The 22,151-nt window shown below is 39.9% G+C and overlaps 2 protein-coding genes across 5 annotated transcripts in view; one reads left to right on the forward strand and one right to left on the reverse strand.

The window, feature by feature from the left end:
* CMSS1 (cms1 ribosomal small subunit homolog) overlaps nt 1-22,151 on the forward strand; it is a 372,626-nt gene that overhangs the window by 17,195 nt on the left and 333,280 nt on the right. The window lies entirely within an intron of this gene.
* FILIP1L (filamin A interacting protein 1 like) overlaps nt 1-22,151 on the reverse strand; it is a 293,470-nt gene that overhangs the window by 5,565 nt on the left and 265,754 nt on the right. For 2 of the 3 annotated variants that reach the window (XM_043448722.1, XM_043448723.1), the window contains one exon: nt 10,297-13,442. In XM_043448722.1, the coding sequence (XP_043304657.1) occupies nt 10,646-13,442 (2,797 nt within the window). In that variant the 3' untranslated portion in view covers nt 10,297-10,645. Of the gene's footprint in view, nt 1-10,296; nt 13,443-22,151 lie in introns of those variants that run through there. The other variant, XM_043448724.1, reaches the window with a different exon arrangement.

The raw sequence follows: 22,151 nt of genomic DNA on the forward strand, positions 1-22,151 counted from the left end.
ATCTTGTAACCCTTAGGGTTAGACGGCCTACTTGCAAGTTCCTTAGCGGGTAGAGATACTGTGTAGGAAAGTCCCTGGCGCGTCCAAAGTGCCAGTTTTTACTAATGTCAGCATTATTATCTTTGCTCTTTTCTTTTTTATTTGTCTTTTTCTTTATATCTGTTCTTAAGGTACTCATTTCTTGACCATAACGATAACTTGTCCTCTGTGGTTATTTCACATTTCTTCTTTTTCGCTTGGTCTCCTGCTCCCCCACTTCTCCAGTCAGTCCTTGGACACACACTGCTCAGCGGTTGCAGCGGCTGACCGGGCAGTGCCAGTTACTGGGCTGCGTTTCTCACCGCCTCTGGCCCAGAAAACCTTCACCATCCTTTTCTGTCCTCATCCGACTTAGTCTAGTCATTGTCTTTCTTTTTTAGAGTTTATTTGAAAACATATTCTATCCTGTCCTTTGCTTTTAATTGTTCAAAAAATGAAGCCGTTATACCATCTATAAAGTCCTTTGGCCCTGACATTCAGTGATTCTATGAAAACAACGAATGCAAGTCCACTGTGGCCCCCAGGTGTGTTGTTAGACCTGTGCGCTTTTGCTCAGCACCTGTCGCCAGCAGTGCGTAAGCCCTGGATAATGTAGCTCAGTGGTCCTTAGCTTCCATAAGCCCAAGAGTGAGCCAGGCAGCTTGTTAAGATGCGGATCCCTTGCTTTGGGTTTCACAGGTCTGCGTGTGCGGAAATCTGTGGAGGACTTGGTAATTCTGATAAATGCGATCAGTGACTGCATTTTGAGAAATATTGATATGAGAGTTTCAAAAAATAAATGACAGCTTATTCTTACTCTCAAGAGATTATAGCATTATAGTGTAAGAGGGGTGACAAAAGACTATAATGAGGCAAAATTAAGTGCTATAATAAAAGTATAAACAAATGTTTTGGAAACTCAGAGGAAAATTGAGAAAAATAATTTTCTGAAGGGATTGACACTTGAGGTAGGAGGAAGACTTCAGTAAAGGAACAAAGAAAGAAGAGCATTATTGTCCGAGGAAGAGCATGAGCAAAGGCATAGTGTGAGAAGGCCTGATGGTGTGTGAGGAGATGATCAGTGCAGTGTCCTGGGGAGGGCGCACATTCTGTCCAGAGTTTCAGAGGGAGAGGAGGTGACAGATGGAGGCCTGACTGGAAGTTTGGATTTGGGCCACTCAGTAATTTAAGTGCCAAGCAAGTACAGTTTTGAGGTGAGGGACTGGAGAATTGCCTTGGTCAGGACAGTGTTGTAGATAGATCACCAGCAACACAGGTGAAGGTTGGATTAGAGGTGTGGGGTTAAATGCAATAGTTGAACTATTTTACAGTAGCATCTGTTCTGAAGTCTGGTTTTGGGGAGTACTAGCACAAATAAAAGAGAGAGGGCAGAGGGAGAAATACCAGGGCAGAGTGGTCAGCTGGATCTAGAGGATGAGCAGAGAAGTGGAGAACAGGACTCAGATGTTGACCCTGGGTGACAGGGGAAGGTGGTGGACCACTACCAGAAGTGAGACAAAGCAATCCAGAGAGTGATCCAAGAGGGACAGAGCCCAGGCTTGTGGGCACATGCCAGGTTTGAAGTGTAGTCCCATCTTCCATGTGCAGCTGTTTAGTAGGCATTGAAAACTTGGAGATGCTGCTTTGAGAATCTTCCTAGAAAAACTGCTGATACCATTCAAGTGGTTGAGACAGCCCAGGGAGAAAATGTGATTCCTCTTCACCTGCCACTTTTTCCTTCTCCCACCGTGGGTACTTCTGTATACTTTTCCCAGAGTCTGAGAGGTGAGTTTTATGCCCACATTCCCTCTACAAGGCTGCTTGTCTTACTAATTGGTAAGAGTGTGACTAGTTCTGAGAGCAGCCCTCTAAGGAGATGTTTCTTTCCAGTCCTTGAACAATGCACAGTGATTGAGCCATTTTCCAAGCATTGATTGGCTCTCTGAGAGGAGGGAAACCCTGCCCCTCTCCTGTAGTTACCAGGCTGGCCCCTGGGCCATTATGTTTGGGCTGAACAGACAGATTACTTAAACTTGCAGTCTCTGAGGAGGTCTGCCACTCCTTAGCACAGGGGTGTTCAGTAATTACAGGATGGTCCCCCTGTAGCGCATTTCCTTCCTCATTGGCAGTCTGAGAACGCCTGGAATAGAGCCATAGTTGATAAGTTGGCCTAAGAAAATAGTACTAATTGTCCATTGTTCTCCCTAGTCCTCTCATTATGCTTCTTAGAAGCTAAAATCAGCAACTCTGGCAGCATTTTTTATATTTTCTAAAATTTTTGCAATATATATGCATTATTATAATCAGAATAAAGTTTTATATAAAAAATTGTGCTGCTTGTGTCTGTCACTGTGAGAGAGATCGTCCTTCTCAGAGTGATCCCTGCTACCCTGAAGGGACCCGTCACGTGTTTAAATGTTTGTCATGTAATGGACTCTTTAGGGATCTGTTGCAGTTTTTCGTTAACTCCTCTTTCTATAAAATGATACTTCTCTGAGGCCTCAAAACTGACTGGTATCAGTGAATTTAAGCAAGAACACCATTAAAAGACAGAAAACAGAAAAGTAATAGCTCTTTTTTAAAGAATAAAGAGAAGGGGCAAAAAGCAGCCAACTGACTACATTGTAAAGGCTGGTAATTTGTTCTTGAGGAGTTGCTTTGAGTGGCTGCACTGAAGCAGGTCTTTATGTGCACTTATTGTTTCCAGGGGCTTCCCTGGTAGCTCAGCTTCCCTGGTGGCTCAGATGGTAAAGCGTCTGCCTGCAATGCAGGAGATCCGGCTTCAGTCCCTGAGTCTGGAAGATCCCCTGGAGAAGGAAATGGCAACCCACTCCAGTATTCTTGCCTGGAAAAGCCCAGGGACAGAGGAGCCTGGCAGGATACAGTCAATGGGGTTGCAAAAAGAGTCAGACACGACTTAGCAACTAAACAGCAATTGTTGTGAGAGATACTTGGAGATCAACTTGAAGGTTTTTCTCTAAAATGACAATTTTGTTTGTGATAACTCCCTAAGTTTACAGTTATTTAATTCTGAATTGGAAGCAGAATTTAGAGACTGACAAGGTTGAACCCTGGGCTTCCCATGTGGCTCAATGGGTAAAGAATCTGCCTACAGTGCAGGAGATGCTGGAGACGTGGGTTTGATTCCTGAGTCAGGACGATCCTCTGGAGGACGGCATGGCTGCCCACTCCAGTATTCTTGCCTGGAGGATACCATGGACAGAGGAGCCTGGCAGGCTGCAGTCCATGAGGTCTCAAAGAGTCGGACATGACTGAAGCGACTGAAAATGCACGCGTGCAAGGTTGAACCCTAACATTTCTCCCCCTGAGCTCAAGAAATTCACAATTCTTTTTTTGTAAAGTGATTTTGGGACCTTAAGTCTTTCCTTGTAAGTCATGATGCTGCTTGAGAAATGTAAACCCTAAATTAGGGTATGCCATCCCAGGAAGATTTTCTAGGGTTCTGCAAAAGCAGAAGTCTCACCGCCTCTGGGCTAAGCTGGTGGTGCTTGTCTTTTTGATGACTAGACCTTGATCCCTAGATTGCTTTCTCTGGACGTTTTGGGTCACTGTCAGGACTGTCAGTGTGGCCACCTGCTTATAAACTTCGATGTGTGTGGTTGTGATGTTGCTTCTGTGGATCATTGTCACTCATTTCTGATGCTTTTCACTCCAGCCACGTCTGAGGAGATCAGGTACCTCTGTTCTTCACAGACTGATAGCCTATGCAAATTCATTCTTCACTCCTGGAGTTTGTGCCTTTGCTTACAGACACCTGTTTTAGGATAGAGTGGGCTTGGACTGCAGCTTTAGTGCTCCCTGACAACTTGTACCTCTCCTTGGTCTTGCTTTCTCCCATCTTCTATCCACAGCATCATCCCCAGTCAGTCTTCCCCATGCCTGCCCATTGGTGTGGGGCTTGGCTTTCACCTTCATTATCTCTTAACAGTGGTCTGCAGATGGGAGGAGGTGAAAGAGGAGGCAGATTACTGCTCTCATCTGTAGTGATCCTGGAAGGTTTCAGAAGGTCAGGCTTGAGCCAGACCTTTCGCTGTAGATCACTAGATTGGAGCAGAGAATTCTCTCCAGGTAGAGCAGCGGAGAGGAGGCAGGGTGTGTGTACACACAGACGTGTGTGTATGCAGGCGTGTTCCCAGTGTTCTGGCTGAAGTGGCAGACTGTTAGGCAGAGCGCAGGCAGCTGATGTTAGGTGCCCTGTCTGTGTTCTGAGCAGGATTAGATGTGATTTATTATGCTTCCCCCTTGCGCTGAGACAGCTTCATCTCTAAAATTGTGATGATATCCACTTTACAGGGTTATTATGAAATAAAATAACAGTGTATAAAGCATTAGTTTTCTCTGATCTCACTACCCAGAGAACTTCTTTGAGGACAGCGTGCCCCTAGCATGGTAGTCAAGGACCTTCAGGTTCTGACAGTACTGTGCCCTTTGCATCTTGTTGTTCAGTCGCTCAGTTGTGTCCAACTCTTTGTGACCACTCCCCAGCCGTGCCGACATCAGCCACACTTCATCACTCACTGTTCCTTGAATGCTGGTTTTCTGCTCTCCTGCCTGCCCCCTCACCTCTGCTCTGAGATCCTCCTAGAATCTCTATCCCAGTTTTCCTTCTCTCGCAGAAAGCTACCTCTCCTCCAGTCAGATCATATCTGTGTCTGAAACCTGACCTGTGAGCCCTGTCCAGGGTAATCTCCTCCTCCTCCAAAGGCCTGTAGAACTTGCTCTCTATAGGATTCCTTTTCTGTGGTGTGCTCTTAAGTACCTTTTAAGGTAGTTCTCAACTCTTGCCTTAGATTCTAAGTCTCATCACCTGCATAGCTGTCTTGCACAGCAATGAGTAAATATTAGGTGTTTCATAAATGTCTGTGGGTTCATTCTGTAAGTGATTTGTTGAGGAATGAATGGTGCTTGTATCCTCATAGAAGACATAGAATCACTTGTGATTATAAGCTAATACAAATGGGACTGAAACTCCTCAGAGGAGACTTTAGAAAGTTCTAAACAGTAAAGGGTTATTTCCCAAGTTCTTAGGAAATAACCTAAGGGTTATTTCCTGCTGAAACCCACCTTTCCCCCATTTTGCCAACCAAAGCAAAGTTGGTTGGTTGTCTAGTGTTCTCTGTATTTCTTCCAAAGGCATGTGAAGAATGGAAAGCTCATCTGAAAATGCTGGTTTGTAGTATGGTATCTTTGAAAGAGACAAAGGTAAAAGGTATTAATACAAATAAAAATGTTCAAATATGCATGTGCTCCAGGCCTATCTATCAAATTAGTAGAAGCAAGCCTTTTGCAATGAAACTCCTCAGCACAGATTTTTAAAGTTGCTTTGAGGCTTGTTTTAGTCTGGTTCAAGATTCTTCTCTCTGTATTCCAGACGTAGGAAGCTCTTGGAGGACAGTGAATCTTTCTCCTTAGTACCCGCCCTGTTCCGTTTGTCACTGTCAGTGGATTGATGCATTGTGTCCCTTGTGGTTCTTTGAAGAGGAGACACTAATGCTGAGATGCTGTGCATGTCACTGAGACAGGGGTGCTATGTCAGTAAACCTACTCTACCCTTCCAGAGGCCTGAAGAATGGCAGAGAGTGAGACAGCCTTTGTAGGTCTGTAGGGCCTATTGTTGATTATTCAGAGATGACTAGCCTTTGAAAAAAAAACAAAACTGATAGGCAAAAAAAAGGGTCTGTTTTAGGTAACCTCACAAAAATATCATACAGAACCATTTGGCTATGGGGGAGAAATGAACTCACTAAAATAAAACTTTCAGGCTTTCAAAAAAATTATCTCACATAACTAGATAAATTTTATTTCTCTTGACCAATAATTTTGTGACAAAAATAAATTTTAAAATGAGGCCACAAGAGGATTATCTGTCAGATTGCTGACTGCAGTGCTAAAGGTTAGCCCAGATTACATTTTTATGGCACTATTCTAACTGTTATAAAACCTGGTATCCTGATAGAATATTGACAGATTTGTATGTGTTGCCATATGAACAGCATTAATTTATTATCAGATTATAAGGTACTTAGAAGTGTGTTAGCTGGTTGACTTGCTCAGCTCCCTAAGGATTCTTTATCCTACAGCCGTGCCTTTGGGGGTGCCTGCTCTGACTGCATAGTAGAAGGATCCACCAGTTGCAAAGGAGAGGACTTGGAGCTTAATCTAAATGAAAATGAGTTTTAAGGAGTTTTAAGGTCTGGGGATTTTATTGAACCACTTATCTTCCTTATTCTTTCTTGGATTTGCTTCACTGTGGCCTAAGGTGAATGGAGTCCTTTGTTTTGGCTCATCCAAACTGCTCTCTTTAATGTGTGTTCTGGACCATTCCCAAGAAATGCTTGTAGGGTTATGTTGAGGCCCAGGGACCTGAAGGTGAAACAGAGCTTGTAGTTGTCAGACAGCCTGCTACTGCTCAAAGATTCAGACATCTTTGCTTTGCTACTGTTGTAAAACTGGGAACCTTCCCACCTTATAAGATGGCAGTTTCTATTGAGCTCTTCTTTTGAATAAAAAGAAAACCTGGAGAATAAGCCATCTGTTTGTTATGCCAGCCACTAGAGGGTGGAATGGTCACACTTCCTGAAACAGGTGTAATTCATTCTGATAAGAGCAAGACTAGAGTCAGAAGTATTTGCTAGTGTTTATCAATATATCAATAGAAATGTCGAAAACAATGGAATTCCTTCTTTGTGTGTGTGTGTGCTGAGGGGCTTTAGTCATGTCGAACTCTTTGCAGTGCTATGGACTGTAGCCTACCAGGCTCCTCTATCCATGGGATTCTCCAGGCAAGAATACTGGAGTGGGTTGCCTTGCTCTTCTCCAGGGGATCTTCCTGACCCAAGGATCAGACCTGTGTCTCTTATGTCTCCTGCATTGGCAGGTGGGTTCTTCACCATCAGTGCTGCCTGGGAAGCCCAATTCCTTCTTTAGGTACATAGTAATCAGCAGAGGAACTTGTTAAACAATGCAGCTTCCTGGGCTCTACCCTCAGAGATTGGGATTTGATAGCCCTGGGTGGGACATCAGGGGATTTTCATAATGTGTTTTGAATTTTACTTTGAGAAATGTAGATCCTATTGTTTTGGGCATGCATTATTGCCTAATTACTTTCTCTCTTAGGATTTCAAAGCAAAATGATTATCTGGAGGAAAAGACAACATCAGAGGCCAACATGTAGGGAAACTAGTGTGTTATTAAAGCTCTCTCCCTGCCTTTGTCTAACAAGTTTCAAAGGAGACTCACTTGGTAAAGATTAAGAATCAAAACAGCTGTGAAAAATGTTTTTGTGTGGAGTTATATTTTAGTCAATAAAGATCACAGAATCCTTATACTACAAGTCTAAAAATTTTAAATTAAATACCCCTTTTATGGTCATCTCACAGTGCAATCTAGTTTATCCTTTGCCTAATGTCGTGGCATTCTGAAATGTAGTTGTAGAAACTCTATAACTACTGATAGAATTTATATAATCCTGTCATCATCTTGAACACATAAAGAGACTTTCCTTTGTATGTAAAGATCCAGTTGTTGTAATGTACAATGTCCTTCTTGTAAGGATGAGTTAGCAGTGGCCTCCTTGGGAAAGCTTTGCAAATGGTCTTAAAAGGCAAGAAGAATGTCATTAAAATAAAATGACAAAATAAAATAAAATGTCACAAAAAAAATCATTCAAAACTGTGATAGAATGCTGCAGCTCAAAAAGTTAAAAGGATCAGGGACTGAGTAAATGAATCTTGGTTCTGAAGCTAGGACCTCAGATGAAATGAAAGGAAGATATTTTTTCAGATGTTTATAGAAATAGTCATGTCTCCTATGACCCTCTTAAGGGCCTTCTTTTCATCAAGAACACAACCCTCCACTTTCACATATCTCATATGAAGATTTTCCAGTGACATTTCCTCTCTCCTTCCTAATTTTCAGGGTTTGTCTGTGATTTTATGTGAAATAAAAAGAAAGTCCTGGAACTCCACATACACATATGCACACACAAGCACACAGAGTTATGAAGGATTATTTTTGAAGTTAAAGCCCAATAATCTAGTCTGTGTCGTTCTTTGTATGATTTTATGGAAAAGAAACTTTTTAAAGAGATGATGCTCTCTTTACCATAAACTTTGATTAGTAGCACTTTTAGTAATCTATATATGTTATTAATACAACAGTGTTAATAAATTTTCATGTGGATATGAATTGTTACACTGAAGTAGTCCTAGTAGAGGAACCTCTAAAAGAGGTTCAGCTCCTTGAAAGTCAGGTGGATTTCCAATAATATTAAATTACTTGGGAAGCCTATTTGTAGTTAATATCTGGAGCAGGATGATGAAATGAGAATTTGTGCGTTATAATCATAGAGCACAGGACTTGGGATATTAACTTTATTATATAAAATCCTTACAAGACAGTGCAACTAATGAATGGTCCAGAGCCTCTCAAACTCTTAGTTACAAGTGTGCCAAAAATGGATCTTTTCCTCAGTACTTGGGGCAGCTGGGAGGAACCCAGGGGTGACAGGAGTCCCTCAGGTCATCGCCTCTGCCTCTTCATCCATCCAGTGTGTTTTCTGTTCGTGTCATTATGTGACAAAAGCTGGTACGTGCTGAGAAGACTTTGTATTTTAATTCTTTCCAGTTTCTGTTTATTATTAGTTGATTATAAACTATTTCTGTTTTTTATTAGTTGATCACTGTTCACCAAAACTGTATATGTACTCTCTTTATTATTATCTTAAAAGATATCCCATGTAGCAACATTATCAGTGTCTACTTTAAAAGATGTAAAATAACAGTTGTAGTTTCTTCTAAAGTTCTAATCCAAGGTAACGTAAAAATAAAAACAGTTTTGGAAAACATTTAGACTGTCATGTATTTTGTAATACAGTTGGGTCACTGCCGATTCCCAAGATAAATGTGTTTAAACAGAAGCTTTCTCATTCATCACTAACCTCAGCTTTCATCCAAATTTATTTAATGATGATGCAAGCCCACAGTGTTGGTGTTGCAGTTCATCACCATGGAAGTGTTTCTGTCAACAAATCCTTGCTTTGCTATCATGAAATTGATTTTGCAGAGAAAGGAGGATAATTGTGAAAGATGCCTCTTACTTCTAAAGATCTTCACAGTTTTCCTGGGTGTCTAAATGAATTGTGTTTAAAATCAATAACTGGCAATAAAATTGACCACACTGAATTAACAGTTATGAGGTTGGAAAAGGGAAAATGGCAGTGAGCTACTTTGTCTGAAATCATGTTTTTGGAATGTGGCTTGGGGACCAGATTTGTAATATGAAATGTTCCTCTGAAAGCTGTTGTTCTCTGCTACAGAGGTACAGATTATGCTGACAGTCTCAGTATCAGAATTCCTAGGATGCTTTTATTTTTTTTTAAGGATTACTGAGTATTTCTCACCTACCTTGAAAATCACGTAACAATAATCACAGAAGAAACTTCCTCAACTAACATGCAGTATTTTAAAAAATATGCCTTTTCTATAACTTATGTTTGTAACTATCTTTGCTTTTTATTTGCTTGTTGGGAGGTTAAAAAAAAAAAGTGCAACAACCTACAATTAAGTTTAAGCTTCTGAATGCAGACCACTAACAAGCAAGGTAGGAAGCAGCTACCTTAAGTAATTCAAACTGTTCTGGGAGCCAAATAGAAGAAAGGAACAATAATGACATTTTTGGTTCGAAGCAGAGTGTTCAAGAGCATGTGTTTTAGTGGCTGATTCTAGGTTTAGATGTAGACAAACATTTTAAGGGGATTTTTAATGTATGGTAGAAAGACAGTCTACTGTTCATTGTCAAGGTAACTTGTGTTTGCAAATGTGCTTTTTCTGGCTTCCTAACACACTTTTTACTTTCACCTGACATGCCTCAGCTCATACATGTTCACAAAAGCAAATTAATATTATTTTATTCAGCAATTATGAGTAAGCATTTTATTAAGTTCCTAAATTCCTAATATGTGCTAAATACTGTGCTGGGCACCAGGGATATTAGGATACATCTCAAGCGTGAAGTCAAGTTTGCTCCTGTGAGATCTTGTAGTTCACCTTGAAATTAAAGAGCCATAAAATTTTATTTATTTCAACTACTTCCTTCTCCTCTAATACGTGATCAGAAGTTGACTATAAATGGGAAATAGATCCTGTTTGTTTTTAATGAAGAATGAATAGACATTATAAACAGGAAATAAAATTCTATTATACATGCAAAAAAACACACACACACAGAATGACCAAAAGAAAATTCAGCAAGCAATGGTAAAAATAACAAATTATTTACTGCTTTATAATGTTAAAGTATTTCACCAAGACAAGTTGCAGTCAAATTAATGTGAGTTATGGAAAATGAAATACATAAAGATGTATTTAAACAAGTGCAGACTAAATATTTTCCATACAGGGTATGTAAATGAAAAGATACACAGTAAGTGCACACTTGATATGACTATGCAGGCAACACTTAGTTAGTTTCAGATACTCTTGGATAGTTCATGCATAAACCTTCCCAAAGTACAAGTTCAGCAGTCTTTGGGGGGATGTGGAGGGATAATTAAAAAGGACTGAGTTCCTTGCAATAATATCAGTATAAACCGGATAAGGAAGGGTCGTCAGTTATATATGTTACTTACTGTAATTTGTGATTGTCGAGGAAGAGGTGTGGCTGTTGGTGTGATAGTAATACTGCTGGTGACTTTATTGGTGGCTTTGTTTAGTGCCCCATTAGTTAAGCCTTGAGTTCTGTTATCCTGCAGTGGTGTTGAAGGGCTGGCAGGTCTCACGGGGCTGGCTACAGCTTGCATGTAAGGACTTCCTAAGTGAATGTGGATTTTATTATCCTCAGTAGTTATCACACTTGAACTGTTACTGTTTGAACGTTGAAACTGCCATGATGACTGCCGGTCAGGGGAGACTCTGAAAATTGCGTGCTTGGCACTGATTTCTATCGGCTCAGGAGAGCGTCCCTGCTCAGGGGAGCTAGCTGAACCAGTAACAGCCAAAACCTGAATAGGTGACATTGTCCTTTCTGGAGTTATAGAACCACAGGACTCTGGGGTCTGTGCCCTGGCAAAGGTTGCCATGGTAATTGGGGACATGCCTTGCTCTAAATTCATCAGGCCTTCAGCAGAGGTTTTTGATTTCACTGGTGTTATGGAGGCATTTTGGAGGATGGTGATCCTTTGCTTTGGGGTGCCACAGTTTGGTATCACTGCAGTGCTTGTGTAAGAGTGAGGACCCTCTGTGGTCGGACTTGTGATTTCAAGAGTGGCTGTGTTTTGGACATGGTCTGGAGTAACCTTTATGTGAAGTGGCTGCCCAGGTGTGTGGCTGAGGACTAAATCTCCGGGTTGCACGAAGCTGCCATTGGGTTTAGTCTGTATTTTGCCATTCTGAGGATGGCCCTCCTTGGACTTCATCCAAGGAATCCAGAGCTTCCTGTTAACAGGACAGGGAGTAGATGAGTTGCATTTGAAGGAAAGCACAGACTCCTCCTCATTAGGGTCCTCATCCTGGTCCTCACTCTCCTCATATAACTGACCATTGATGACTGCTCGTTCCAGAGGAATGAGGCTCTTATAATCAGGTGGCTCACTGTCTACTGCTTCTGTCTGAACTTCTTTAGAAAATACTTGAGGGTCAGAGATTCTTCTTCCGTTGAGACTGGGCCGGAGGCTCTTACTGAAGTGACGATACCGCTCTAACTCTTTAGTGAGGTTTTCAATCTCTCTTCCTAGATCTCTGTTCCTGTTCTCTTGTTGGTTGAGCTTCTTTTGCAGAACTGAGTGATCTCCCTGGAGGTGACATATCAGGTCCTCAGTCGCCATGTATTCATGAATTTTCTCTTTCAGTGCATCCACTTCTCTTGAGAGGTGACCTGACTTAGCTTCTTCTTCTTGAAGCCTTTTGAAAAGCCATTGTTCATGGCTGGACTCTGTCTTTTCTGCTAACTTGTACTTGGCAAGTTCCATTTTAACATGCTCCAGCTCTTCAGATAAAAATTGAGCTTTGTCACGTTCATTAGCATACCTTCGTTCCAGAGTCTCGTACTCATCTTCTGTTTTCATGAGGTCATCCTCGATGGCTTTCATATCCTTTAACTTCAGTTTCAGTCTATCCACTTCTTGAGAAAGCTCTTTAATCTTATTGTTCTCTTGGTGTAATGCTATTGTGGATTTACCAGAATCCTGATTTAATTTGTTTTTTGGGAAATCTTTCTCAATTGCTTCCAGGGATTGAAGCCTATTTTTCAACACATTAACCTTGGACAGGAGATCATTTCCTTTCTCTTCTTCTGCCTTCAGTTTGTTTTTTAGATCATCTCTCTCTTTGGTTACACTGTACATTTTCTCTTCCACATCAGTTTTGGACTTCAGTGCCCTTTTAGTTTCCTCAATTAACTTCTCAGTAACTGTTGTCACTTTATTTTGCTCCACTTGAAGCTGAGAAGCAGCAGCTTGTAACTTATCTTCAGTTTGCTTTAATTTTTCACTCATTGTTTTCCGTTCATCTACCAGCATCACAGTTAATGTTTTCAATTTAGTTAAATCCTCTTTTAAGGTGAATTCTGTCTTTTCCAGACGACTTTCAATGGCTTCCAGCTCTTTGATCCTTATCTTTAAACTCTCTAGTTCCTGAGACAGTTGCTTTGTGGTCATCCTTTCTTTTTCCAAATTGCATTTCAGCGAGTAGCACTCTTGTTTGCTTTTGCTGAAAGCATCTTCTAATTTTTCCAGAGCCATAATCCTTTTATTGAGTTTTTCAACCTCAATTTTAAAGTCTTTACTCTGTGATGTTTCCTTTTCTAGCCTCTTATTGAGATCTCTGCACTGCTCCTCCATTTTTATGAGCTCTTCATCCTTCCCTTCCATTTCTAGCACACGTTTCCTGAGCTCCTCCACCTCAGCCATGATACTAGAGTTTCCATATTCTCCCTTGTTAATTTTTTCTTTTATATCTTGCAGCTCTTCTTCTGCTTTTCGTAAAGACCTGTTTGTCTCTTCTAACTCATCAATTTGCCGGCTGAGTGCTGCCAGCTTTTGTCGAAGCTGGCGATTTTGGCTGTCCTCATTGGTGAGCTTCGCCATAATTGTTTCTTGGTTCTGGTGAAATTTTGTGGTCTGCGTTTGCAGTTCGTTCTCTAGTCTGGTTGCCTTCTGTTCTTCTTCCTGAGCTCTGGCTTCAGCAAGGGCTAGTTTTGCATGTGTTTCCTTTGCACTTGTGGTTAGGTCCTGGATTTTCTGTCTTTGCAGGGCAAGTTGTGCCGTCAGCCTTTGTTGTTCGTCCACCACCATCAAAGCAAAAGACTTCAGTTTGGTCAGCTCCTCTTTCAGGGCAGTGACCCTCTTCTCTTTTTCTTGCTCCTTCTTCTCCTGGGACTCAGTTTCTTGGTCAATCAGCCTTTTTAATCTGAAAAATACAAGAGCGCATTCTATTTTGTAACTGGTGCTTTAGTAACTTATGGGCTATGAGTAAACATGTATGTAATTTAGACAGTATCAACTCATACAGTAATGGAAAGGAGTTCCTGAATTTGATGGGGGTGGGGAATCTTGGCTCTTTTTTTTTCACTTCCTGCTTTCTTCCCACCCCTCATTGATTGCTAACAGTTTTAGTTCACCAGGAGCCTTAGTAAAAGAGTAAGGACAAGAATGTTTGGTTTAAATTGCTTGTGTAAAATATAATCAATAGACACTGTAGCCTGAAGGTTGTAAAAATAAGCATAAGCTTGAGACTCACTTGCACCAAGCTTCAAGACTGGCCCTCCTCATACCAACTAATTAACCTGGGCAGTTATTTAACATCCCCTGGGCTTCAGTTTCCTCTGTGAAAACTGGAGGTGATAACTTTATTATCCAGGGGCCATTTGTGAAAATTAAATGAGATAATTCATCTAAGATTCTCACAGTGCTGACCCATAAGCATTTGAGTTTTGTTGCTGTTGATCTGCTTTATTAATGTGGTTATTATTTGTATTTATCAAATGGTTTGCTTGAAACATTATGTGATTACTAATGTTTGATTGGCTTCCTTATTCTTAGTTAAGATTAAATTTATCCACATTGCTTATAAGTTAGGCACTTTACTAATGGACCTATTTGCCAGTTTAAGCTTGGTTTACACTAGCCTGCCATTGTGTCAGGAACCCATATACATCTATGTTTGTTCCTACAGTGGATGGTAGCTGAAGGAGAGGAACTGACGAGTACCTGAAGGGGGTTAGGGTCTTCATAACATACGGGAGAGCGTGGGCTTTGATACAGAAGAGCTTGATGAGTGTCAGGTGTTAGACATGATGAAGGAAAAGATCTCATCAGGAACCTTTTTGAATCATGAGTCCTTTGAATGATGACTTTGATAACATGTTATTTTTTTTCTTTATGTTTTAAATTTGTCAACAAAACATGGAAGACATATTGCATGCAGTATAAACTCTCTTCCACACACTTTTTCCCTCAGTATTGAGGTCACAGTTTTAAATTTGTGGCACTCCTAATTACACTGGGAATGGCCTAATTATAGAGGATGTAATTACAGCTTTGCAGTATTGTTATAGAGAAGCTAAAATAGGATGGAATCCCTGAAGAATTTAACTGAAGGACTTGTCATGGGTGAAAAGTTGTAAATATTTGTTTTTTTGATCAAGCATAGAGAGTTTTAGTGTATCTTATCTACTAGGAATGAGTTAATTATCCAATGCAAGTCTTTAATCCTTGCCACAGAACTTTCTTTTTAAAATTGTTTAAGTATGTGAGAGAACATTGTACAGGGAAATTAACTTGGGGTATTCTTGGAAATAGAGTCCTTTTTGAGATTCGAATCTGCTCTTCTGTAATTACACTACGCAAGAGGCTATGTGTTTAAAATAATTGTATGATGTAAGAACTTTCAAACTTTTTTGCGGGGAGGATCCACTTTTAGTTTTTCCTGTTTTGAGAACCTGACAGGCTGGCCCAAGGGCTGTGGCCTGTGCAGTTCTGAGGAAGCCGGGGTGGGGTAGGTTGATGATCTAATCCACACTCTTGGCAGGAGGCTTGCCCAGGGCTTCTGGCCCTGTCCCATTCCCATCTGATACACATGGGAACCTGAGAAGAGAAGCATGGCGGCTCCCTCCTGAAAGGTAGTGGGACTTCACAGCTCAGCGGCAGAGTCCATGGTAAACTGTGCCGGTGGTGAAGTCATTACAGAAACTGGCGAAGTTTCCTCCCACATGAGCATTAGGATGATATTTAACAATGCTGCAGTGAAATATTTTCCCCTCTCTACATCACAGTTCTTAGAATTTTATTAGAGAATAGTTTCACAAAAGCTTTTCAGGATTTCTTTTCAGCTTATTAAACAATGCCAAGTGCTGTTTCATTTTCATAAGAAGAAGGTATGTTTTCTTAGGATACGAGGAAGGGAAGATTGTGTGGAGTATGAGGAAAAGAACCTTAAAACTGAATGGCCATCAGTGGATCCTGGCATTGCCAAAACTGGCAAAAAAGAGTTTAAAGACATTTCAGTTGTTTCCACTGTGTTCAGTGTTTTCTTGGAGCAAGCATGATGCATCTTTTTCAGCATGGTGCAAGTTCATTTATTGTTTTCTGTAGGTTCTGAAAATCAGCTAGTATCCCCATCTGTTTCCAAGCTCCATTTTACATGGTTAGATACATAAAAGTGACAATGTGAATACATATGTCTCAGCATTTCCTTACTACTTGTTTCTTAACAACCTGCTATTTCCCTGGACCAGTCCCATGAGCACACCTTAGGCTAGTCTGGTAAAGCCTTTCAGGGAAGAAGATAGGAATTTATATGCAGAAAGAGTTACACCCCCAACCATCAACCAGTTGAGCCCATGTTAGGAGGGAGGCCCTGATGGATCCATCCCAGGGCCAGTTGGGTGCCTGTTAGACACTGTGCTTGTTACACACCATCAGCTAGGCAGACCTTTGAATACTTCCATCGTGAGCTACCTAGACATGTGCACTAAGTGGGGTAATTAAGATAATGAATAGCCTTACATCTGTTCAGGTTTCACAGACAAATTAGTTTAGGTAAGAAGGTTTGCTGTCACAACTTGGCAATTGAGGGTCCCCTGAGGCAGCTTCCTTCCTTGGGATTTAAACCAAACAGTAATAGTTTTGTTTCTTTTATCTTTCTTTGCATGTTAACTGGTTTTAGGTATTGAAGCTGACTGACTTTATATGTAACAAGGTTATCATTGACTCTGGTTTTACTAGTAACAGCAGGGAAGTAAGTCTGAGAGCTTTTAATCAGGATACTCATAATCTTGAAAGCAGCACAGATCTTGAGATATCCAGATAGGAAATTCTTCCCGTCAGAACTGTGGGGTCAAATTATGGCTCCTTCTCCCATGAATAGTTCCAATTAATATGCCTTAGTGCCTTTTCCAATTGGGAGGTTTGTGTCATCTATGCTAGGGGTTCTTCATCTTCAGCACTACATTTTGGGCCAACTGATTCTTTATGGTGGGGGGCCTTGTAATATGTTTTAGCGGCGTTCTTGGTCTCTCACCAGTTGTGACATCCAAGATTATCTCCAGACACTGCCCAGTGTCTTCTGGGGTGCAGAACCACCCCCCCGTTGAAAACCACTGTGACCTACACCTGTGTGTGTGTTGTGTGTTTATAGACATGTGCATCTGTCAGTCTGTCATTAGAAGTTAGGCTCTCTACCTGTTCTTTACCAGTACTTCTGACAGTTTAACATTCAATTGAATCACCTAGGAATCTTGTTAAATGGTGAATTCCAATTCTCAAGGCAAAGAGTGGACCTCAACATTCGCATTATAACAAGTTCCCAGGTGATGTCAGGACTGACTAAGACTTTACTATTTATGTGTCAGATGTTTTCTAGTAATGGTATTCTGGCTGAATATTAACTTACCCAATTGTTCATTATTAATAATATCCCAAACTGTGGGTGGGTACAGCCTGTATTCCTGACCTACAGGGCCATCCATTTTTCTCACGGAGAACATCCAGTAGGACTAATGACTATCTAAATCTGTTGTTATTACTGGAAAAAATGACTTAAAATGCATATCAGAAGTGTTTGAGTTAGTAACTAAGTTTTCTCCTTTAAAAAAGGCAGTAAATAATTTTAGTTTCAACCCAAAGACTAAAATGTATGAGACTGTATAATGGCTACCTTTTAGGGCTGGTGACGTGCTGCCAAGCACTGAGCTAAGTCTTTAACTATAGCTGTTGGTTCTGATTCTCATGGTAAGCCTACAGGATTTGAGATTATTCTCTATTTTACAGAGAAAATGAAAATGGAGAGTCAGAAAGATCAGGAAGGGGCAGAGCCTGTTCTCTTTCCCCAACCACACTGCCTCTCTAACAGGAACACCAGCTACTTCATGGACCTGCTCCACATCTGGTGTCTTTCTCAAGGGACATTCTGTGTATTAGAGAAACTTACCAGCCTAAATAAAAATTCTCATTTATCATCGTGCTTACATTCTTTTTAGTTCATATCTCATAGAGCAGTGGTTTTCAAATGTTTCCTCTTATAGCTCCTAAAATAATTTTCTATTATGTACAATTAATTTGTTCATGTAAAGAATAATGATCTTGTTGTTTAGTTGCTAAGTTCTGTATGACTCTTTTGCAACCCCATGGACTGTAGCCCGCCAGGCTCCTCTGTCCATGGGATTTCCCAAGCAAGAATAGTGGAGTGAGTTGCCATTTGCTTCTCCAGGGGACCTTCCCGACCCAAGGATCAAACCTGTGTCTCCTGCATTGGCAGGTGGATTCTTTACCACTGAGAGCCACCAGGGAAGCCCAATTATAGCACTTTCTTTTAGTGAATGCTCTTTTTTACTTACTGAGGCATAATTGAAAGGTAATATCTAAAGCATGCAATGTGGTGATATACATATGAATTATGAAAGGATTCCCGACAGTAGCTCCATCACCTCACATACTCATCTTCTGTGTGTGTGTGTAAAAACACTCAGTTCTACTCTCTTAGCAAATTTCAATTATAAAATATGGTATTAACTCTAGTCACATGTTATACATTGTAACCTCAGGCCTTATTCATCTTGTAACTGTAGTTTTACCAGCTCCTTCCTATTTCCCCCATTCCCATAGTCCCTGGAAGCCACCATTCTACTCTGTGAGTTCAACTTGTTTTTAGATTCCACATTTAAGCAATTTCCATGTGCCATATGTCTTTCTCTGCCTGGCTTATTTCACTTAGCATAATGCCCTTTAGATTCATCCATGTTGTCACAAATGTCAGGATTTCCTTCTTTTTTAAAGGCTGGCTAATATTCCACCATATATATGTGTGTGTGTGCATATATAAAAATGTATTTGTGTACTGTAGATATATGTTATATAGTGTATCATATGTAACATGTGTCCATCAATATAAATGTTATACATTTATTTATATTTATATACATTTTATAAAATGTACTTTACACATATATATGTATATATGTAAACTGTTTGCATATTTACATATGTAAAATACATTTGTATTTAAACACAAATACATGCCACGGTTTCCTTATCCACTCATTCGTTGTCAGACACTTAGGCTATTTCCGTATCTTGGCTAGAATAAATAATGCTGCAGTGAACATAGTTATAGATATCTCTTCAAGATAGAGATTTCATTTTGTTCAGGTAATTTTGTTTTTAATTTCTTGAGACACCTTCATACTGTTTTCTATATTGACTGTGCCAGTCTATATTCTCATCTATAGTGTACAGGAAATGTTCCCTTTTCTCCACATCCTCTCTAGCATTTGTCATCTCTTGCTTTTTTGATAACAGACATCCTCACAGATGTGAGATGATATCTCATCATGGTGGTTATGCATGTCCCTAATGGTTAGTGACGTTGAGTACCTTTTCATACACCTGCTTATTTGTGTATCTTTTTTAGAAAAATGTCTATTTGGGTTCATTGCCCATTTTTTAATTGGGTTATTTGGATTTTCTGCTGTTGTATGAGTTCGTATATTTTGGATATTAACCCCTTATCAGATATATGTGGTTTGCAAATATCTTTTCCCATTCCATAGGTTACCTTTTCATCATGCTCATGGTTTTCTCTGTGTGCAGAAGCTTTTCAGTCTGATGTGATCCCATCTGCTTATTTTTGCTTTTGTTACCTTTGCTTTTGGTATCAAGTTTAAAAACTCATTGCCAAGACCAGTGTCAGGGAGCTTATCCCCTGTACTTTTTTCTAGGAATGTTAGTTTCGGGTTTTAGGTTCAAATCTTTAATCCATTTTGAGTTTACTTTTGTGTGTAATGTAAGATAGGAGTCCAGTTTCATTCTTTTGCATGTGCATGTCCTGTTTTTCCAGCCCCAGTTATTGAAGAGACTGTCCTTTTCCCCTTGTATATTCTTGGCTCCTTTGTTGAAGATTAACTGACCATACATGGATGGGCTTATGTCTGGGCTCTCTTTTGTGCTTCACTGGTCTCTTGCGTCTTTTTTATGCTAACACCAACTGTTGTCATTATTATAGCCTTCTGGTATACTTTGAAATCAGGATATGTGATGCCTCCAGCTTTGTTCTTTCTCAAGACTGCTTTGGCTATTCAACATCTTTTTGGTTCCATATACATTTTAGGATTGATGTTTCCATTTCTGTGAAAAAATACATTGTAATTTTGATAGGAATTACATTGAATCTTTTCATAGTTTGGGTAGTATGGACATTTTAACAATATTCTTCCAATCCATAAACATGGAACATCAGTCCATTTTTCTGTGTCTTCTTCATTTTATTTCATCAGTGTCTTACAGTTTTTAATATACAGATCTTTTACCTTCTTGGTTATTAAACTTCTAATTATTTCATTTTAAATGGGGTTTTCTTAACTTCTCTTTTGATAATTTGTTCTAAAATAATTTTTTAAACTAAGTACCACTTTGCTGGAATCTGGAATTTTGTATTCAGGGTTTAAATAACTGCAGAAGATACATATTAACATCTGCCATATAATCTAAAAGTCATCATTGGCAAACCAGTCAGCCAAACAGGCATTCAGGAAAAGTCTGGCTTTTTTTTTTTTCAACTTAAGCCAATGTGTAAATACACATCCCTCTGGCAACCACTTCATTTGTGAGAGAGATGAGGCCCAGATGAAATGACAGATACTGTTATTTGCGTATTTCCATCCAGTGGTTGGTCCTGAAGCTGCTGACGCTCTGCTCTCATGGGACTGTGTAAGAAGTAAGTGTTCCTAGAGTTGTCCCTACGTCTGTACCATTGAGGGTTTTGCAACCCAGGAAAATGCATTCGGTGAGATTCTGTTAAGTATGACTTTTTTGAAAAGGAAGCTTTTAGAGCACAAGCATTTTTTTTTTTTTCTCCTGGCAGATCAGTCTTGGAAAGCATGTGTGAGAACTGCAGGTATAGACACTGATTCCTTCATGTTCTTCATGCTTGTGCTCTGAAAAATTCTTGTGTGCATGCTCAAGAGTATATGTACTCCAGTTTGAAGAATCTTGTCTTGGAGTACTCATATTCATGTTGAAGGACTGACACAAGAAGATTATAGGAACAGTCACTGAATCTTGTCCAGTGAAAACAGATTGTAGAAGCTGGTTTTATGGACGCAAATGCGAGGTAGTTAAATCCAAACTGGTTTACAGCAGTGGCTTATGACAGTTCTTCTTTAGAGTTTCTCTTATGGCTTGGAAATGTTATAATTTGCTGCGGTTTATCGCTATTATTATGTGCAACGCCAGCTCCTTGTTTTTTCAAAAATAATCACATCTGTCATCTTGAGTGTTCTTTGGTACTAGCCATAATGCTGGCTCCTTATTATAAATTATACATTCAGAGCATCTTTGCGAGTTTTTATTTACACACAGACATGTCAGCACACATGTATGACTGTATTTTATCTCCTCTATGTAAGACTGTTAGTAATTGCATCACATAAGACATAGGAAACAGATGGTGTGTCTAAATGCTATAATGCCAGTCATACCCATAATGATTTATATATAATTCTCATCACTTTTTATTTTTGTTTTATTTATGTATACTACAATCAACACTATTAAAATACAAGCTTCTTAAGCACAGGACATATGTCTGATTGATTCATTTGTGTCTTCTACAGTGTCTACTACAAAGCCCTTACATGTAGAAGGTACCAAATGAATGGTTTTTTAAATGAATGAATGAACATTTTCCTGGGGAAAATACTGTACTATTATCCTAACTAATTTTATTCATTTTTAAAAGAAGGTGCTCTGGTGCTTACCATGAGCATGGTTTTAGGTATTTAGAAAAATTGTGTATGATTGGTTGAGTACCGTGTCCTCTGGAAAGAATCGAGACGGTTGGAGTATCTTCTCTGCCTCCTTGAGAACCCTGTGTTAGGACTCTGTGTGCTCGCTTGTCTGAGAAGGGAGAGGCTGCCAGTGTCCACATCCTAGTCCCTCCCTCTCCTTGATAACTTCATCTCTGCACACAAAGGGGTGGCTCTTTTTATTTTTCCTCAGAGCTAGAGCTCCCCTGGACAAATATGCTTGTTTACTACACAGACAACATTACATCAACAAACAAATGAAACTGAAAAGGAAATAGTCATCTCTGACCTGACCACCCTAACACACCAATTCTGGCTCTGCTTTTTCAGATTCTTTCCTAATTTTTCAGACAACCGGCCCATATAAATAAGCTTAGCATGATTATTGACCAATAAAACCAGTTTCACAAGCCATTAGTGGCACTGTGTTGTTTCTGGTAGCTGCAGAAATCAACCTATAAGTAGTGAAAAACTTCAGAGTCAGCTTAGCTTCTCATTTGTCATCCTTTAGGAGACAAATATACTGTGTGGATCTTAAATGTAAAGTTTTTGATGTTATGAATATAGCAACACTTTTGTTCATTTAATTTGCAAACAACAAAGGAATATAATACCGGGCTATACTGAGATGAAGAGGGGAGGATCCTGTTCTCCAGAGTTTGTAGGCTCTTGGGAAAGATGAGCAGATAATTTCAGTGCAACTCAGTAAAATCTCCATAGCAGCGGTTCTTAAAACTTCTTGGTCTCATGACTCCTTTATACTCTTAAAAATAATTGAGGACTCTGAAGAGCTTTTGATTGTGTGGGTTATGTCTACC

The sequence above is a fragment of the Cervus canadensis genome, chromosome 27 (assembly GCF_019320065.1).
Source record: "Cervus canadensis isolate Bull #8, Minnesota chromosome 27, ASM1932006v1, whole genome shotgun sequence".
NCBI lineage: Eukaryota > Metazoa > Chordata > Mammalia > Artiodactyla > Cervidae > Cervus > Cervus canadensis.